General features: G+C 37.3%; 1 protein-coding gene across 1 annotated transcript in view; it reads left to right on the forward strand.

Moving 5' to 3' along the window:
* VWA8 (von Willebrand factor A domain containing 8) overlaps positions 1 to 20,475 on the forward strand; it is a 158,804-nt gene that overhangs the window by 100,025 nt on the left and 38,304 nt on the right. Inside the window, exons 27-35 of the mRNA XM_088530943.1 lie at positions 4,045 to 4,153; positions 5,097 to 5,235; positions 6,265 to 6,467; positions 11,867 to 11,983; positions 12,453 to 12,517; positions 12,618 to 12,743; positions 13,449 to 13,558; positions 15,571 to 15,725; positions 17,358 to 17,559. Coding sequence (XP_088387069.1) covers positions 4,045 to 4,153; positions 5,097 to 5,235; positions 6,265 to 6,467; positions 11,867 to 11,983; positions 12,453 to 12,517; positions 12,618 to 12,743; positions 13,449 to 13,558; positions 15,571 to 15,725; positions 17,358 to 17,559 — 1,226 coding nt within the window. The remainder of the gene's footprint in view (positions 1 to 4,044; positions 4,154 to 5,096; positions 5,236 to 6,264; positions 6,468 to 11,866; positions 11,984 to 12,452; positions 12,518 to 12,617; positions 12,744 to 13,448; positions 13,559 to 15,570; positions 15,726 to 17,357; positions 17,560 to 20,475) is intronic.

The raw sequence follows: 20,475 nt of genomic DNA on the forward strand, positions 1-20,475 counted from the left end.
CTAGGATGGAGGAGAAGGGTTTCTGCAGTCATCTGTCAAGGAACTAGTGGTTTTAAATAAGTCTTTTCTGTCTCCTGCCTATGTTTTTGATGAAAAGATTTTTGCATAAAATACAGAGATCTGCTTGGCAAAGAAGGTCCCTGGTGTCAGACTATATTTTATCCGAGTTGAAAAATTAAGATTGCCTAAATGGAACACACACTCTTATTTAAGCCCTCAAATAATACATTCAATTCCAACATGGAGCTGGTTTACGAAATTGCATGTTAAATAGTTTTGTTGCTTGACATAATTCATGTCTGAAGCTATACTGGCTATGATAGCCAGATTGAGAGTTTTTTTATTCACAGAACCTTTATTGTTACAAGATTCTTAGCCTTTTCCCAATATTTTCCTCAAAAATGTAAATGTATAAACTTATAAAGCAAGTTCTATTTACTTTTTAAAAAGTACCCTCAAATGACTTTGTTTTTAGATCAGAAGGGTACAAGTCAAAAGAAATTGGGTACTCTAGAAGTCAATTTGAAAAGTTTTCCAGCAGCAGAAGCCACTGGAGAGTTACCTTTTGACAGCTTTTCTCCCCTTGGACTGCAGTCTATGAAGAAATTCTAAATAATGCTTTTATGTAGAATTGCTGTGTCAAGTGTAGTTCTTGTGTACATCAACTTTTCTAACCAAAATTCCACTTATATAACCATTTTATGGTCCACAGCAAATTATTGTAGAAGAACAGGATGTAAGATTAAGACTAGCATAAGCTAACATAGAAATATATTTTTAGATTTTTCTTAACCTGCAGGTTTTGACAGATCCATAATGAACGAACTGACTAGGAATAATTCATCAGAACTTCCTTTTAAGCCTTGCCTTTTTAAAAAATCTTACCACAGTCTGGCATTTAGATTTTCTGTTACAAACCTTTTCCAGCTTTTGAGGAAAGCATAAATCAAAAGTTCATCCTGTACATTACAGTTGGAGGTATTGATGGAGTTGCAGCAGAATTCTTACCTAACCTGTGTGCTTTTCTACATCCATCTCTTTACTTTTCAGATTTTTGCCAATTGTGGCATCTGTGTGGCATTCTGTCTGCCGTTTTATTATGGAAAAGGTATTTGGTTCATTCAGTTAGTTTGAAATACTGCGCCGTGGCAGGAGTGCCCTGTCAACCTTTTCTAGTGCTGTCACTTCTAGTTATTTGCAAAACTTGCTTGTTACCTGTAAGTCCTGGGGAAAGAAATTTTTCTAACTACTCTACTGCACATAATATATATTCAATAGAGGAGGAATGTTGAGAAATACGGATGTGTTTAGTGTGGTTCGTGTCTCCAGATTCCATGTTGTTCCCGTCTCTCTTCACCTTCGCTCACTCCTGATAATCATTCAAGAGGCAGAGTGATTATAAGACCTGCTTCTTCAATGCTCTTAGTTTTCCCTAGGCTAGGTCTTTATGAGAAAACACTAGGAAAGCAGTGATACAGAGTTAAAGGAAACCTGAAACATGAAGATCGCTATTACTCTTGACAAAGGAACTTTGTTTTCTGAATTCTGGGTGTTCATTTTTTTTTTTTTCCTCTGAATTCTTGTCCACCTTTCCCTTCTCTTTGTTCCTTATGATTTCTTAGTCTGCTACTCTGGAAAAAATAAATCATTCAGAAACACGGCAGTGAATAAAACCTCAAGAATCTAGGAGAAAGGAGAAATTGCTTTTCCTAAGGGAAGAGAGGAACTTTCAGCAAAGCAAATCTCCAGGAAGCTGAAACATAGTGGAAATGTTTTCTTTCTTTGGGAATGCAATCTTTAATTCTGTTGCTGTATAAAGCAGGATATTTGTTTAAAGCTGGTTATTAACATATGTTTTATTTTAAAATTTAATACGTATTCATGATTATTACTAAACCCATTGATTTCTAGCATGTTGCTCATGGGAGTAATGTTTAAGGAATTACAAACTAAGTCCAAATCCTTGTGGAAGATGATGTTCCATTGAGCTAGCAGGAAACAATTATCACTGATTATAGGCATATCAGAACTTCAGATTCTTCATAGCGATCAGAACAACAACAACGAAAGTCTTCTCTCTCTTTTTGAACACAAGACTGTTTTGGCTCAAGAAATAACCAAAGTTTTGCCAGCAAATTAATTTGAAACCCAAATGGGAGCTTAATATAGAAATCACATTCGTGGATAATCTGTCATATCTAATGACTTGACTGTTTGCCTTATTCCTGCCCGCATGAATGCCAGAATGTGAATCCGTCTTCATGAATCACAGAATTGGGCATGCATTAAAATAGTACATCCTGAACAGTTTTTTCCTAGTGGTCTTCCATGTTGTAACTTAAACTATATTGTGCTTAAATTGCTTTTGACTTTGGCTTAATTTCTGTTCTTAATTTGGGACAAATCTGGCTAGACCAGCTAGTTGTAAAGAATGGAAAAATGCAAACCAAACTGAGAAAGAATGCAAAATAAATCATTCTCCAAACACTGGTATCCACTGATACTCTGAAAAAAGCCACAAAACAGGCAGTGAAGACTTTACTGGTTCTTTTGATTGAGACAGGAAAAAAATCAGTGTCCTCATTTAATGCCCACAAGTTCTGATTGCTGACAGCTGTATATTCACCTAGGAGCATCACTGATCTATAGCACATGTCCATTTTCTACTCCAAAATAACAAAAACTGTCTTTGGCTATCTGGCTGCCTTGGCAGATGGTCCAAATGCAGAATGGGGATGGAAACTGAGGGACTCTGTCCCCAGGAGAACTGGCATCTCCACATTGGTTGAGGTGTGGTGTCAGTATATAATGTTATGTTTCTTGCATGAGTTGGAAATATTGGAGGATAATAGTGTTTGTTCCTTGCCTTTTCCTTTAAGCTCTTAATAAATCAGAATGAAAATCCCCAAGGTTCATATGCATTTCACCTGAGGGTTTTGATTTGGGATCCTTTCTTACTGCGGAAAGCTCATCAAGAAGAAAGGAAACCAACTTCTTGTATCTAGAGGTGCCAGCTCGGTTGGTGGAGAGGGATAAATAATTGTAACAGCGGGAAAAAGCATCGTCAGGCAGGACAGAAGCCACCAAGCACAGACTTTTATAAAACGTTCTAGGAGAGCTTCCTTAAAATAGACTTTGGAGATATTTATAGAAAATGGGAGAGGGAATATCTTCAGTTCTCTTGCCAAGTTCTGTAGCCATGCAGTAACATGCAACAGCTTGTAACACAAAATGCAGTTTTCATAGATTTGTTTAGGAGCAACTCATCCCAAATAAGAGAACCCATAAAGGTATGAGTTCATTAGCTTGAATGTATTTATGCCAATTAGAAATGTCAAATTTATTTTATCTATTGCAAATTGCTTCTGCTTTCAAACTACTTTGTCATACCCCATCATTTTCTTTTCCTTTATAACTGAGTTTTTCCGTGGGCTGTATGTTTCTTCACTAAATAAAAGGCATGGAAATGAAGAAATTGCATCAAGAAAGTTAATTAAGGCTTTTGGAGATGTCCCTGTCCTTTTTGTAGGCTGAGATGGCAGAAGGCAATGGCATAGACTCACATCTGTGTACAACGAGCCAAACGTAGGAAGGAGTTCCTGTAATTGCATGGTGAATTTGCCACTCTTTGCTGTGCTCGTTTTGCTGTTTTCTTGGGGGAATGTGCCACTTTATTTGCTGCTGTCACATTCTGCCTGAACTGAATAAAGCAGAACAAGAGACATATTTTTACATGATTTGGATGTATTTTATTATGTACCTCTAGTAATTCAGCCTGGAAAAAGTTTTTCTTCTGAGTTCGTATTTTGTGACAGGCTCCTTTTTTATGCTGTTTAGATTGTGATCATACTGGTATTACAGAAGACTAAATCTTTTGTGATTTAAAATGTAAAAGAAATGAAATGGTAAAGCACTGAGGAAGCGTTTTCTGTAAGAGAAAATGCAGAAGTGGCTTGTTAGAGAAATGTTACTTAAATGATTTATTCCATATTAACTGCTGGTTAATGAATATGAAAATTCATTTATTTCTATGCTGTTTGGCAGACTGCCGTTACCAGAACATAAATTTATGGGCTACTGGAAAATTGAGGACACGGGAAGTGCACGACAGAAATTGCTGTGTCCAACAGAAACTCAAAGAATAGATATAAAGGTTTGTGTTCTTTTTTTAAAAAAAAAATGAAGAGTTTAGATATAGGGATCTGAAAAACCTGAAATGTGATGCATTTCCTCAGAAAAAAAAGTGGATATACAAAACTTCATCTTTGTTAATTGTTTCTGGTTTTCTATACTGACTAGAAAAAAAAAGTTTTTTTATTGCACCTAGCTCTCACAATTTGAAATGTACTTTAAAATCAGTGGATCTGGTCAAAAGTTCTTGAGCTTTTTATGAGGCTGAAGATTTTTGAAGGACCTCTAAAGCAATTTTGGATGCTTGGAAGTGGTCAGTTTCAGCCCTCAAATCTCTCAGAATATCTCAGATATCTCAGAATCTCCCTAGATTTTTGGATAAGGTCTGAGACTGGAATGAAAGCTATTTTTGTGTTCTTATTTCACATGCAGCTGAATTCTTGCGAGGCTTTGGCAGTGCCAGGTTTGAATCTGAACCTTTGGTCTGATTTGACCTTCAGCCAGAGCTTTTTAGTCCTTTTCAGCTTTGAGTTCTTGGGTTAATTATAGCAATTATTAATTCAGTAAATAAGAAAAAGCTCAACTGCAAATGTGACATGGAATTGAAATTTTACATATCAAGAAATTATCATTTAGCTTTTCTATGAGAAAAAAAAAAGTTCTGATTTTTCTTTGTATGGACTGTGTTTGATATCAAATATCAGTGTTTGATGCAATCATGTCACTGAGGAATGACCAAGAAAAGACTAAGGATGGAAGGCATGGTTTGTATGGTGTAAAGAAAATGGCAGTATGGACATTCAGATGCTTGCAGAAAAGCATTTCCTTTTCCCTTTCATTTATTTAATGTTTGGTCTGTTCCTATTGTTAATAGCATTAACAGTCTTGAAAAAAAACCCTGGATTTTTATAAGGAATGGTGAATGAAATGTTTTGGCAAGCTTTAATTGTTGTCATTTGTTTTAGGGACCTGTTCACTTAAATATTCAAGGATTTCCCATTGAGCGACAGGAAGCCCGGGCCCTCAGCTTCTCAGAAGAGCTTGCCTTTTGGACGCTGCCTTTGAACGAAGTTAACTTCGTTTGTGATGTTGCTGTAACAAAAGGTGCAGTAAGAAAAGGGATTAACTTACTTTGGTAATGATCCCCAGTTTTATAAGAAATATCATGGAATAAGGAAGGCCTGTTGATTCCATAGGTGCTGGCTAATAGCCATGTACAAGGGTAATATGAGTGCGATAAAACACCTTAGTGTATTTACAACAGTGTGTATTTCTGGGAATATTTGCAGTGAAGTATAGGAGAGAGAGTGTTGCTTCACCTTTTCCTCTTTCCTTTTTTAAAACAGTAGATGAAATACAAAAATAATCAGACATTGAAATGGGAGGCTAATTTCATTGAGACATTATGGTCTTCCTAAAGATATGTATCATTCTCAAACCAAATCAGAGCTTATACTGATTAAAATTCTTTCTGATTGGATCAAGCCTGACTTAATTATCTATATTGCTTATGTCCCAATGAGAATTGCATCATTAGGAATATTCATGACCTATTTTTATGGCTCAAAATTAAACATGCTTAAAATGTATTGTGTACTATAAACAAGCCGCTAATGATTAATACTAGAATATATCCTTTGTCTCCTTAACTCCAAATGCACTCACCAGCTTTTATGAAAGTGAAACAGAAATTGCATAGCTTTGGTTTAATTTAGAGATTTTTCTGAAGCGAATCCAAAACTGCTATATGTAAAGATTTTCATACGAAGTTTCTATTCATCTCATGTATCATTATTAAGTATCGTAATTGGAAGCAGGAGGCTTTTGGTAGGTCAGAAGGGAGGGAAGACCCAGATTATAAACAAAATAAAAAGTCTGGATAGATGTGTCTTGTACTATTTGTTTGAAGAGTTGATAGCTTTATGACAACATTCTACCTGCTAAAAAATTTGTTAGTCAAGAGACATTTTCTCTCTCTTTATCTTCCTGTGTCAACAGTGTCTGTTTTGCTGTAGTCTCTCCTATATCGTCTGAAACCATATATCTGCCCACTTTATGATATATATGCTTTCAGAAGAGCAATGTACAATGTCAGTAACGTTTCATTAATTTTATCTTATTTTCTTATTTCAGAAGATGAAGCTGAGAATGTCCTTTACGTTGCTACATGCAATCCTGTTTCCTTGTACTTTATGAATGTTTCTAGTAAGAGTGGATACTTCGTGGATCTTTATGACCTCTTCCCCAGAACAGTTGGAAATGTCTGGCAGCCTTTTGTGACTGTGGCGCCCCTGGGAAATCCACTCAAAGGGCAAGTGATTCTACATGAAGAGCAGGTAAAAAAAAAAAACAAACTCAAAAGTTCAGTGGTATGTTTAGTGATGAGGAAAGCAGTTTCATAAAGCAGGGTACGTGAGATTTTTTTTATGTGGACCTTTTTCTCTTTTCTTAGCTGAACTGGAGTTGAGTTCAGCCTGTTTATCTGATTCCTCTTGGTGGTAAAAGTAGATAGAGCTTTATGAGAGAAACGGAGATGGTTTCAGTTCAGGAGTTTCAAACAAGCAGTGAATGTTTGAAATTACAAAGCAAGCTGTTTTATGCTGTGAACCTTTTTGGCTCTTCTTTTTGAGAAGTATATGAAAGAGACATGTTTTCTGAGTCACAAAGTGAAATGTTGCTTATATTTGTATCATGTCACTATTTTTGGTTTGTTTTGCAAATCCTGATATTTCTCATTCTGTAGCATCTCCAGTATCAAGCCCAGGGAGAAGGCTGTGTAAGCGCTGACATTTAATGCATCAGAAATGCACTTTTAGAATCACTGACTTCTTTAGTCAGTGATTTAGTCAATCACTTCTTTAGTTTTGACTGGAAACTTCTTTTTCAGAGTGAAGCAATGCATACTTTCTACTTGGAATTACTAATACTGGCTGATTGGAATGTTTTCAATTTAAAACCTCTTTGCTCAGGAGCGGAAAGAGAGATCAGTTGATAAAGTGCTGATGACATTGTTTTTATTAAGTTGCTCTTATTGTTATTAGGTTATTATGTTGCCTACGAGTCATGGTGGTTTGATGTGAGGACTGTATCTGGTCATTCTTTGGTTGCCATTCTTCCTTTTTCTTTCATTGTTCTGAATTTCTTCCGCCATTCTTCTGTAGAGTAGAAGGAGCTGCCAATTTAGAAGAACATTTCCTACACTGAGCTGGGGTCTAAGAAGTCATTCCAGTTTACAGTCATTCCATATTGAGTGTCTCTGCTATACTTTTGCTCCAGGATTGTTTGTCGTGTGTTGACACAACCTGTCGTGTGCTGGTGTTAAGACTACAGCTAAGAGCTTATAAGATATCTGGTCATTCTGCCTTTAGCAGAATGTTGTACGCCTACTTCAGCTTTGCCTTGGACACTCTTTAATGTCAAAGCAGTTGTCTTGAACACCTACAGAAATGCTGTTTGACCTACTTTGACATGAATGTAACAAAATTGGTTCAGTTCTAAACAATCCTTGGCCTTTTCTGACAAAGTCAATGTAGGAAATTGCAGAACAGATGGCAGTCTATCTTCTGCCTAAGAACATTTGGTGTTGTACACTTTTTAATATAAAGTCCAGCAATCTTCTTTGCTTTCCAAGCTTTTAATTGCTACCATGAAAATATTTTTTTCTGATAGTTTTATTCTTAATCAAATCATAGTTGCGTTTAGTCTCTGTTTCAGCAGTATGTTTTATATCAAACGTTCTTGTGTGAAGCTTTAAGTAGTTAACTCGATGGCTGGTTTTGCCTGTCCTCGTAGAATGCAATTTTCAGTGAAAGCATGAATTAAAATCGGAAATAAAGAAAGATTGTTCTGCAGAAAGAAAATAGTATCTCAGGGCTCCTCTCCAGTCTGCTTCAGTTCAGCTGTAACATCCTTTTTATCTTTGACTTGAAGTTTAAATACTGTCAACTTCACTCTTTCCTTCAGTCTTCCCCAACTTTCCTTAGCAAGTGCTAATGCTAGCAAGTGCTAAGGAAAGTTAAGCAAGTTCTCTGAATTTGAATCTTGAATTTGAATATGTGTCTTTAGACTGCTGGAAGACAGTGTAGTAATTATAATATTTCCGAATGCTTTGTTTTAAAACTTATGCAAAATTAATATTAAGATTGATTCTGCTCATCAAGTATGAAAATGCATTTTATTAAAATGCAAAGTTGTTTGTAAAAAGTCAGTATATAGTTAGAACACTGCCCAAAAGTAATTCTGGACATTTTGTATAATCTAAGTGAGCAGATTGCACAGAAAAAAAATGATGAACTATGATTCTCCTATGTTCATGTTCATGGAGTACATGAGTAATTTATTTGGTACTGATTTTTAAATGAGGAACCAAAGTATAGGTCAGTTGTCATGTTCATGGCCACTGCCATCCTTCCTTATGCTAGGTGTGATGTGTAGCACAGGTAGACTAGTACAGGTAGATCAGTGGTATATTTTGTCACTAGGCAGGTTCCCAAGGATTAGCTACCTGGGCTGAAGGATGTATCAAAGAGACTTTCACAGCCAAGTACAATGTAAATGATATAGCTTATGCTTTAGTGATTTGTCTATATGTATTTGCAATGTCAAGAAATATTACTGATATTTGAAATCAGAAAGTGCATTTATTTTCAGAAAAAAGCTGCCCACTTGACATTTATTTCCTTAAAAACATAGTGCACTGATTAGGCACTATGAAAGGCTAAAGATTTTTCCTTTTTTTTTGTTTTAATAAGGATTTTTTTGAGATGAATGTTACTAGAAAGTTATAAAAAGATCAATTTTAGGTGTATGATAATCATATTTAGGAGGATGAGATGATATTGTAGCTCTTCAAGTAAGTGTCTGTGCTTTATTATTTCTAAGGTGATATCCATGTGGATTCAGTAGAGCCTTCCAGTGAAATCAAATGAAAGACCACAATTCCTTCCTGTCCTTCTAAATAAAATTTTGCTAAAACAAATCTAGTGAGGGTTTAACTTAATAGTTTGAATCAGAGATTGATTTGTTTTTAAGCCACCTTTACATCTTTTTGGAGCAGGAGTAAGAGGCTCTCTTGAACGCAGTGTCTGTTGAGCTTCATAGTGAGCACAGCCTATTGTCACTCTGCCTTTTCTGTCACACTGCAGAGATAGACTTTGGAGAGATGCTTCCTAAACCTTCCGTCATTTGTTTGCAAGATGGAATTTGCAGTGTAAAGCCATGTCCGGGCAGTGTCCTGCCAGCATCCTTTAACTCCACTTTTATCTTTTGCTGTCAGGAAATGGTGTGGGAAGAGAGAGAAGTGCTTCAGTTTCCCTCCAGTCTCCATTGCATTCTAATATATGCTTTCAGGAGAAGGATGTTTTCCTGAAAACAGTTTGACATTATTAAATTCACATCTTTTGGGGATCTTATGTAAGGTGAAGCCTTTCCTTTCTGTAAACACAAAGGTCATATTTCTTTTTGCTTTCCTTAGTTTCCTGAAATCTCTAGTACAACCAAGTCTCCCAGGTAAATCTGCAGGACTGTGCTCCCATTAATTAAAATGTCTGTAATCTACTTGCATGCATTTTCGCACCTGTAAGGGCATTATAATTGAACCTGAAACCATAGATCATGGCACAGACTTCTCATGCTTTAACTGAATGAACAATATATACATTTCTATACTAGTGTCACAGTGTCAGTATTACATGCCTGTCACCCATAGGTGCTGGTCACTGGGTAGCACTTGTAGAGAAGGTGCTAGGAGGATGGGAGGCACAGAGAGCACACGCTGCACAGAGGTGTCAAGCTAAGAATCGGCTTCAGTGAAGATGAGTTTGTGTTTGCGAGCTTGTTTGCGTGGGACATGAGCATCAAGTGCAGGATAAGGTGAAACTGTGAGTGTAAGCAGCCAGAAAATGCAAGAGTATATAGAATACAAGAGGGTTAAACTGGATGCTTTATATTCTCTTCCTCTGAAATTGAAGTTGATTCCTTCCCCCAATGCTCTTTCTACCAGAGCACGAAGAACAACTTCCCATACCAGCAAAGTGAAATCACAGCCCTGTTTGGTTTCAGGACTTCTCAGAGGGAAATACTTGCTAAAATAAAAACAGCAGCAAGGAAAGGGAGACTTTGCAGCGACTAAAAATAAAGGCCCACTGCTTGAGATTGGTTATTGCATCTGTCCAAAGTTTGGAATTCCAGACACGGGGGTCAGGAGGTCGCCCAGAGGTTGCTTTTCTCCCAGTGGAGAGCACACGCAGCGGAATTGCACAGCCGCCCCTTTCCCAGCCCCCTTGCAGCGCTGCCAGGGCTGCTTTGGGATGTGTTTGCCAGTGACGCAAACATCTATTCTTGCACACAGGCAGAATATACCTCAGTCACTTAGCGCAGAAGGAAACCATTAGCATCCAGAGGGGTGGAGGGGAGAGGCTGTTGAGGCTGCCAACTGCTCTCATAAATTTAATGCTAAGTGAAAGAACATGATTGATTCATACGTGTTCTTTATCTATGCCTAATGCATTTCTTTGGTTCAGCAGTGCAGTGGCACAACTATATAAATAAAATATGGCAGAAAACCAGAATCCAAGGCAAATGCCCTGCACTACTATTTTTTTTTTCCTGAGCCACACTTCTGTAATTTTGGTTTGAAGTACATAACACAAAGTGCTTTTTTTGGAAGTACTGAATTCCAGCTGAATATCCCAAATGCTGCGAATAACATGGTAATATTTTAAATGCTTTACCATATTTAGTTTTAAAGGACTGTCATTATTAAAAAAATAAAAAGTTAATTCTCCCAAATAATCCTAGTGAAAGTATCAAGTGTACCCAAAAAGAACAAAAACACAGTGACTCAGATTGTTTGTATCTGTTTTATTTGGGAGAATTTGTGGGAATTCATTTTATTCCCTTCACTTTATTGTGCGTTACTGCAGATGTTATATGTAGACAGCTTACTTCTAATAAGTCCTTGCAGAACCTAATGTCCCTGCAGAACCTAACATTTCCCTGAAAGACAAACAAAAATTTCATCCCAGGGCTTAATTAACTTGGGCTTTTGTACAATTTAAATTTCATTTGGTGCAGTTAAGGTTGGCCCTGAGTGATTGTTCTCTGGAAGTCTTGGTTAAACACATTAGGAGCAGCTGTGGTACTTTCTAAATGAGATGTTTCAAATGAACCTACAACCAAGCTGGGTCACCAAGTTGTGTATTTGGGATGTCAGGTGCGTTCATCTATGCCGTGCACCCCAGTCTCCTGGGCATCTGAAGCATGAGCTATGAGAGAAATAGTGAGCCATTTCTCCTTTCATCAGTTTTATATACGTGAGAGATGTCTCAGAGTAATGCTAAGAAAACATATAAAAACAAAGTAGTAACATGGCAGAACAAAACTGGTGTGTCTTTTACATGTTATTGCCTGCTAAGGATTGCTGTGTGTGATTTACAGCTTGAGTATGTAAGCTGTCCTAGCCCACTTTCTAGAGAGCCTGTGCAAAATTGTTGTCAGTTTTAAGATAAAACATGATGGGAAAATGGAAATACGATTCTAGCCTTTTAGTAGGTGTTTATCTCTTAAGTTAAATTTGTCCATCAACTTTGAAATGAACCAAGAGCATTTCCAGCAAAATCAATGTCATCTTTTCAAAGCACCTTGGATTGCTAGAGTTGCAACCTTGCTTCATATAGATTTGATGTAGTCTCTAAAATGGGCTTGAGATGAACACAGATCTGCTTTCCATTTCCAGAGTAACGTTGTGTTGTTGCTGGATACAAACAGTGGCGCCCTTCGACGGCTTTTGCTCTTACCAGATACTCAAGAGAGTCCCAGGAAAACATCTTGGTGGAGCAGCAAGGAGGAGACGGTGAGAAGTAGCACCTAGCTGTAGTATACCAAATTAATTTGTCACTTAAAGCTCAATATTGGAAAAAAAAAATGATCCAGGTTAGTTTCTCCTACTGTTCTTAGGGCCTAAGCCCTAATCCTTCCCTCCTGTATATATTTAAATGCCTTAAACTGAAAATAGAAGCTGTAGAATGATGATAGATATGTAAATAAGTCATACTGTCTGAACATTTAAAAAAATCCTTCTTTGATTATAGACCTGGGAATAACAGAACATTTAATTACAAAGGGTTATGTTCAAAATAAACTCAATTATGCTGCAATTATATGACTTGGGACAGCAGGGATAGATAGCATTTTGAGCTGTAATAAATGTAGTGAGAGATTTTCAGTAAAGGAAAAATGTGGTACACTTTTAGAGAAGTGAGGAAAACTCGCTGAGGTTCATCTAACAAACCCTAACTGCTGAACGACTTATTTTTGTATAGAGCAGCTACAAAATGTGCCGGGAGTTTTCGCACAAAAACTGGCTGGTGTTCTACAAAGAAGAAGGGTGAGAGTTAAATTACATGCTTTTGTGACATTGATTTTTAATGGACCTACTCATGCACACCTCCATCTAACTGTTGTTTTCTTGGCTTCCAATTTTACAGAAACCGCCTTATTGTGTTAGATGTACTGGAGGGTCAAACTCATACTATTTCCCTTCCAATCAATCTCAAATCTGTTTTCCTAGTGGCTGAAGATCGGTGGCTATTGGTGGAAAACCAGACAAATCGGTCAGTTAAACCTGGTTTTCTTTACGCTGTTATTTCTTGTTTGTGTTCAGGTTATGATTAGGAGATTCACTTCTGGGCTTAGACCATGTGCCATGTATTGTATAATGCCAAATAAAATATGAATATTTGAGCCTTCAGTGTTTACATGCACCGTTTTATCTAACGGGACACAAAAGTTGCTTTTTTGGCTTGCATGAATGGCTATACATGTGCAGTTGGTATTTCAGATGCACATTTGGCAAAAGTGCAGGTAGGCATTCAAAGTAGAAAATACAAAAGGATGTGCCTATCCAAGTTTTTTAGAATTGATTTCAGTGTGTGCATGTTAATTCCTGTTTTTAGGAGGTGATATTGATACTTAGAAATGAGAATGTTAGTGGATTTGCTTTGTATATACAGCTCTGTCATTCAGGATTATTGTCTGCTTCCTTTAACTTCATAGTCATATGAAGGAAACTTTGCTTTCTTATTTTATATACACACACGGCAAATAGAAGTGTTCAAAGAGTTACCAGAAAGCAAATCTGCCTTTGGCTGGCTTACCTCTTTCTATCTCACAGATGTTTGGTAAATCATATTTAGTCTTAGAAAAAGGTGTTGATAACCTCTATAAACATAGATTGGTGTTGTTATTTCAGAAAATTAAAGTCCTTGTTTAGAGTTACAGTTTAATCAGAAGTTAAAATAAACATGTATCCTTCACAGGAAATTTCTTTTAACCAAGCGTGCCCATATGGAAAAGGAAGACAGTGAAGTTTGCCAGCTGTATGCACTGAGTGAAGAACCTGCTGACATGGGGTTTGGCTTAACAACAGGTATTGAATACAATCTTGGCTTTATTATTATTTTTTTTTAAATCACATCTATGTTTGCAGCTGCACAAACATGGATCCTTTACTTTAAAGGTCTGGGTAGCCTTCTTCCTGATTTTTTTCCTCCTCTGAACACATTCAGTTAATAAAGATTTTCCATGAAGCATGACAAATCTTGTGTTCAAACTTCAGGGTGTTTAAATAAAATAACTGTTGCATTATAACGTTTATTAGCCTCAGTCATGGACTTTTAGGAGATCCACAAGGATACAGGATGGAAAAGGACAGAAGACAACTAAGCGGGAATTAGAACATAGATATAGAAGGGACAAATAGTCTGTAGACTCTTGTGGGTGTGCTATACACGCTCAGACAAGCTAGAAGACACTCAAACAGGTAAGAATATATTCATCAAACATTTAATTGGCATGCTCTTAATACAGAGCAAAAGCCACAATTTATAAAAGTGTGTAGGAGGCCACCAACTCCATCACACCTACATCATAAAATAGGGGAAGATTGTTCAGTGAAATTCATAGATGATGCTAAGAAGTGCAGCCTGTCTTAGGCTACAGAAAAAAAGCAGAAACCTCCAATAGTCATCATTCTGCCCTGTGAGAATATGTCAACCTTCAGATATGATGGCATTTTTAACCTTGAGCATTTGGTCAAGGTACACAAAATCTTTCGTCTACCTGGTTTAATATCACTAGAAGTAAACGTGCACCCTACCAATAGTTTATAGGCTTTGGCCTATCCACAGTCTGTCTAAGAGGGAGAAGAAAAATAGAGAAACCACTTCCTAAGTATTAAAGGGGCAAAATTTTTCTTTGTCCTTGTGGCTGACAAATGTAAGTATGACGAATAAGATTAACAAAGTGTAAACGTTAAACAAGTAAATATTATTGGCAAACAACAAATAAGGTTTATTTTACACAAACAACAACAAATCGAATACCAAGGACCTATCGCACTTTAAATACAGGGGATCCTTTTTATCTGTTGTACAGTTTACTCCAGCAACTTATCAAGCTCCATCAGAAAGCAGTCGTTTCCTTCCTCCTACTATCTTATTTACAAACCATTATAGAATATCATTCCTCAGATGGCTAGAAACCTTGTTATAATTTCCAATCTAGAAGTATTTGTGAGCAATTAATAGCTACCTGCTTTTTGTGCTGTTTTTATACTCTTATTTTTTAATTAAATGTTTCAATATAAAAAGTCCTCTTAACTTTTTCCAAATCATTCTCCAAAGTCAGAACATAACATCTTCAGCTTTGAGGCAGAACTTGTGGAGAGGAATTAAGAAATTGTAAACCAGTTTGGGTTTTCAACTGACCCAAACCACTAGCCCATTTGTTTTCTGAGGGAAGAAAGACTTTGTCCTGCTGCCAGGTAAAGGAGATCATGTTTTGAGTCAAGAGAAGCAGTACGTGCTAAAGAGCTAAAGATACTGGATTCTGACTGTGTTGATTATTTGCAGTAAGGTGAAGAGTTCTTAGATTTGCATAGAATAAAATTCAGTTTTCCCTAGCTTAAAAAGAAAGGGAACTAGGTCATTACTACCATAAATTTCTTACAAATAACATAAATACTTGATTGCAAAGCCAGAGACAGTTGCCAGAAAATGTCAGATGGACACTTACCTGCACACCTACCTTCTGCCTCTTTGTGCAATTGCATTCTCTCCATCTTTCTTTAATAATACAATCACATGCTGTTCTCCTGCACAGGCCTCCTCCCTCATTTGCATAGGAAAGGACAAAATTAAGTCTTACAAGCAACCAGAAAACTAGTATTTCCTGATAATAAGCACTTAACTTTACTAACAACATTATTTCCTGACTTTTTTTTATGTGTTACTGTGTGGTATAATCAGATTTTCTGCTTTTTAGTAAATTGATGTTCAAAATAACAGCAATGATTAGTGCTCAGCACTCAGACAGTTAACGTTGTTTCCCACTGCACATCTGGATTTAATGACTTTCATTTTGTTCAATTTCCCTGTTTAGCGTCAGAACTGTGTGTGCCGCACGCAGTTTCAAGTGACCAGCTATCTTCAGAAAACCTCAGTGCAGCTGTGGGACAAAAGATCAGCTCCCCCAACAGGATTTTCTCAGATGAACATAATTATGCTACTATTGTCATTGGTTTCCCAGACCTCTTGGTAAATACTTAACATTATTATACAATGAAGTAATATGATCTCATTTATTCTGTAACCAAGTAAGTACCTGTTTACCAAATCATAGGAAGGAAGAAGAGAATGACAGTAAATGATACATTTGGGGAATGTATTTTATTTGTTGTGATAGTCTAATCTGAAAGGACTTCAGAGTAGTTTGAAGAAAAAGAAGGAACTGGGCAACATAATATCAAGTGCAGACAAAATTAATTGTAGGAAAATTTCAGATATTGCTGGTTAGAGGATTATTTTTATAAATAATGTGCTTTTATAGATTTTTAAGAAAATATAACTACTTTGGAAAACGGTAGTCATTTTGGACTACTCAGGGTGAACTTTTGCTCAGTATGTAGCATCCCACAGGACTCTGGATTCAAGAGTAAAAAACAAGGTATAGAAAATGGAGACAAAGCTATAACCCCCCTTCACTATTTAATGTTGTGATTAAGTATGAACACTGCATGTAATTGTGGTCACCCTGTTTCCAAAAATCCAGTGACATAAATAGAAAAGGACCAGAAAGGAAAGGAAACTTAACAGCTTACTGACTAGGGCTGTCGCAAGGAGTGGAGATAAACACAGAAGACATAAATGAAGCGCATTTAATTCTTTGAGTGTTTTTGTGATACACGAAGAGGGTGATGCTTATGAAATAGGTGACTGTGTGTCATGTTTGCATAATATGTTGGTAGGAATTAATTTCACTATTAACCAGAATGAATTTTGGAAAAGCCGAATGACAGAAAAAAAACCCACTGAAATCCAAAATTTTTCAGGAGAATACCACTTACAGTAAGGCATTCCTGTTTCCTTGCAGTTAGTTTTTATGTGATTCAGATAACCAGATTGATTATACTTGCTCTTTATTTTTTAAATCTGTACTCTAAAAAACAGTTGTGAGTTCATTATTAAGCAAAGGAGGCAGCTTAGAAGAGGGGTTGCTGGGGATGCTACACTCCTCAATACTAAGGGTGGAAATAAACACCAGATTCAGACCCCTAAATCCACTAGGTTTAGATGCTGGTGGTGTAGGTGTTTATGTATGTGCAAGGTCTTATTTATAGTAGCAGTGCTAAGCTAAACAAACGTAGAGGTATTAAGATCAGATCCTATTTGTCCTATTGTCTGTATAGGAGATGAAGCATCTGGCTCACATGTCGATACCTGCCTACGTTTGTGTGTCTGAACATGTTGCTGAGCCTGAGCCATAGTGTCTGCTTTTGGATTCAATATCTCAAAGAATTTGCACTTATCTAGAATGAGAACTTAGATTATGGTAATAGTTCACTACATTAAACCCTTTTATTAGTTTAGGTCCAGGTGAGCCTATTTCAATACTTTCTACTCCTGGTTTGATATAAAAATATATTGATTTGTCTCTAAATCATCAGCTTGACTGACAAGTTTATGTAGGTGGTCAGTTGCTTGACCTTCCTTTACAGGTAGTTTTACTGACAAAATACTGCAGGTCTTTTCCTTGTAATGACATGAGAAGTAACCACAGTATTCACATCTGATTTGAAACTGGATGTGAAGTGGAACTCAGCAAGAGAAGTTTGTTTATAGGTTCGGTAATGGAAGCTTTTTGTTCAGTGGAATCCATTTCTCTTGCAGTCTCCCAGTGAAGTGTACAGCTGGAAAAGAAACTCCTCTCTGAGTCGCAGACACACTTCTCCTTCTGATTCATTTTATTACGGAGCCCGGAGGAAAACAGGAGCTGCAAAACAAACCAATTGTGTAACTTTATTGGCTTCTAATCAAATAGTCAGAATTATAGCACCTGGAAATGTGCCTTTGAAAGACATTTACCCAAAAGGTAAGAGGTTCATATACTTCTGCTGCAACAACTGTACGCAGTTGGTTTTGTTTTTTAAACTGCAATCACTTGTGAAATTTTACAAAGCATTTTTAAGGAATTATAACACCAGTACCTGAGAATAGACAGTAATCACGTACATTTTGCTAACTTAAAAATTAACTCAGACCTTCCTCAGCATGCTAAATTTTACCTCTGAGGAATTAGCAGGCTGCCTATATCATGAGTATCCCAGTAGATGGGATCTCACTCTGCTCACTGTGGGAAGCAGCTGCAGAGGTGCAATTGTGCCAGTTCAACAGGGAATTTGCACCAGTATTCCCAGCCTCTGCACTGTGCCACACAAACTCACAGGTTGCAATAATGAGGAATGCCTTATTTGCCAAAGCAATTGCCTAGCTCAATTTTCTGTTGCCCTCTGGGGCAATAAGAGAGGCTAACTAGGGAGTGCACGTGAGCCCAGCCACTTTGTTCAGTTTATTTCCCCTCATACTTCCTCAACCTTGACAGTTGCTTTATTCAGGATGTTGGAAGGGACATTCCTGCCTCAGCCTTTTAATCTCCTTTTACAGACTTGTTGTCCTTGAATTTGTCTGGTCCCTTTTTGAACTTGTCTGTCTCTACAGCAAGTTCACAAGTTCAGTCCTCTGTGGTGAACACAAAAGTGCCCCTGCTTCTAACATTGCAGGGTTTGGTGTGCAACAGTTCTGCATGCATCTTACCTGTCTCCTTCAAAATTTTGTAAACCTCACTCACATCTGCCCTCTGCCTTCTCTCCAAACAGAAGAGACACAGGCTTTTTAGTTCTCCTCTGGTCCAAGAGCATGAGCATCATTCATATACAGCAAAACTATCCTCCATTTGTACACTGATTTGTACAATGATTTACATGATCAAATAAGCAAAGTCACAGGGTAGAAAAATGGAACTAGCCAGATTTGCAAAGGAAAGGTTAGCTTTTGAGAAGTTTAAGCTGAGTGAAACATAGAGTAATTGTGCATATCTTCAAACTAAACTGCCTCAAACTGTAATCCTGTCACACTTCATAAACTAGTAAATGATCAGATTTGGTCAATTTTTGCAGGCAGGTTGTGGATGGTGTAAGAATTCAAAAGGGAAATCTTCTAAGTTTTCATTGAATTAGTTCACTGATTTGGGAGAGAAGGAGGGATACGGTGCTTCCGAATGAGACCTAAAACGGAGATTTTTAGGTATTTATAAAAACATATTTTAAGTTATTGTGGTATATAAGTAATTTATAACACTAGAGTAGTATAATTAAAAACCAGAGGACATCATTGTTCGTGAAGGGCAAAAGCCTGGATACCAGTGATCTGAGTGAATTTCTGTGTGAGAATTGGCTTCTGTCTGGCTGAGCGGTTTTGTTTATATCAGCTGAACAATTTTTTTTTCTCCTCAACTATAGTGAAATTTTCTCATTAATAGTGATTGATAGCTTTAAATTTATAGAAGATTTTAGGAGGTATAGTTTGTAATGTGCTTTGGGGCCATTTAAGTTGAAAGATTCCAGGCCTTCTTTAAGATCATTATCATTGATTTTTCTTTTCTAAATCCCGTTTGAATTTATGAATTGCAGAAATTGATCTTAACCGAATCATGTTTAATTTGAACTTACTGATATGATTAAGTTAGACCTCAGCAGGACTCTATGTCTTCTATTCAGCCTTTTTTTTTCAGGATTTCAGATATTTTTCAACTTTCAGTGCATGGTTAGTTTTCCACATGGAGGAGGAACTGTGAGTGGAGTCCTGCTATTCAGCATGTCCATGAAAAGTCTAGAAAAGTGAACAATGAAGTAACACTGTTTGCTAATGATCCTGGGTGTTGTTACTCATGATAGAATGGGTGCACTGTGAAGAATTACAGGACTATAACGTTCACTGTGCAATAAAATGGCAGATGGAATTCCATATAGATAAATGTAAAGTAATATCTACGCAGCTCTGGTGAGGCCACACCTGGAGTATTGGGTGCAGTTCTGGGCTGCTTCCGTACCCTTCTAGAATCCTTAGATCCATGCTCTTCTAGAATCTAGTGCTGTGTGATTTTAGTCCGCTATCTCAAGGTGGGAGATAAATGAACTGGGAAAAGTTCAGACAAGGGTAACAAGGATGACCAGGCTGCATCTCCTGAATGTGGAAAAAAAAGATGAATAAAAGGGCATATAGTGGGGTTCTACACATGGCATTGAGACATGGAAAAAGCAGTAATTTCATAATGCATCCCTACCGGAGCTAGGGAGCAGCAGATGCAGCTAGTCAGAACTTTATCAAAACAAATACGAAGAGGTGATTTCTCACCCAAGAACGAATCAACATGTGAAACCCCTTGCCAAAATATGTTGTGAACGCTGAAACATGCATTCTTGGGAATGCCTGACTTTCATGGGAGGTTAACAAACACATAGAAATAAGATTATAGATACTGCATCCAGCTCCTGGTTGAATAGTGGTTGGAGACTGAAAGAAAATACTGAATATCTTGAGCAGTTCTTGTTAAGGTTTAGCTACTCTTTGAGACAGGGTATTAGGTTGCAGGGACCTAGTATTGTCATTGTTGTGCTCTTCAAGTTATTGCAGGAATCCAACCCCTTTCCAAGGAAAAAGGGGAGAGGAAAGGAGATGATAGACCATAAGGTACATGTTCTTACTGTGCCTGATTCAAATCCAGTATTTGCAACCCCTTCTGCTAGGCTGATGTTTCTTCTGGAGTTTGTCCCTCAGTGTTACTGATTCACAGACTATTTAATTGACTGTAGGTGTAACGGCTACCCGTAGTTGCTTACTACACTGCTGTGGCGCCTTGGAGACCGCGGCCTTGCCCATTCCTGACTGCCACGTAACACAGGGTCGCCTGCAGACAGTCCCCATGTGTTGTTGCTTTTGCACTGGAAAC

Source organism: Tinamus guttatus, unplaced genomic scaffold (assembly GCF_059628265.1).
Source record: "Tinamus guttatus ecotype Peru unplaced genomic scaffold, ASM5962826v1 Tinamus_guttatus_pri_ptg000394l, whole genome shotgun sequence".
NCBI lineage: Eukaryota > Metazoa > Chordata > Aves > Tinamiformes > Tinamidae > Tinamus > Tinamus guttatus.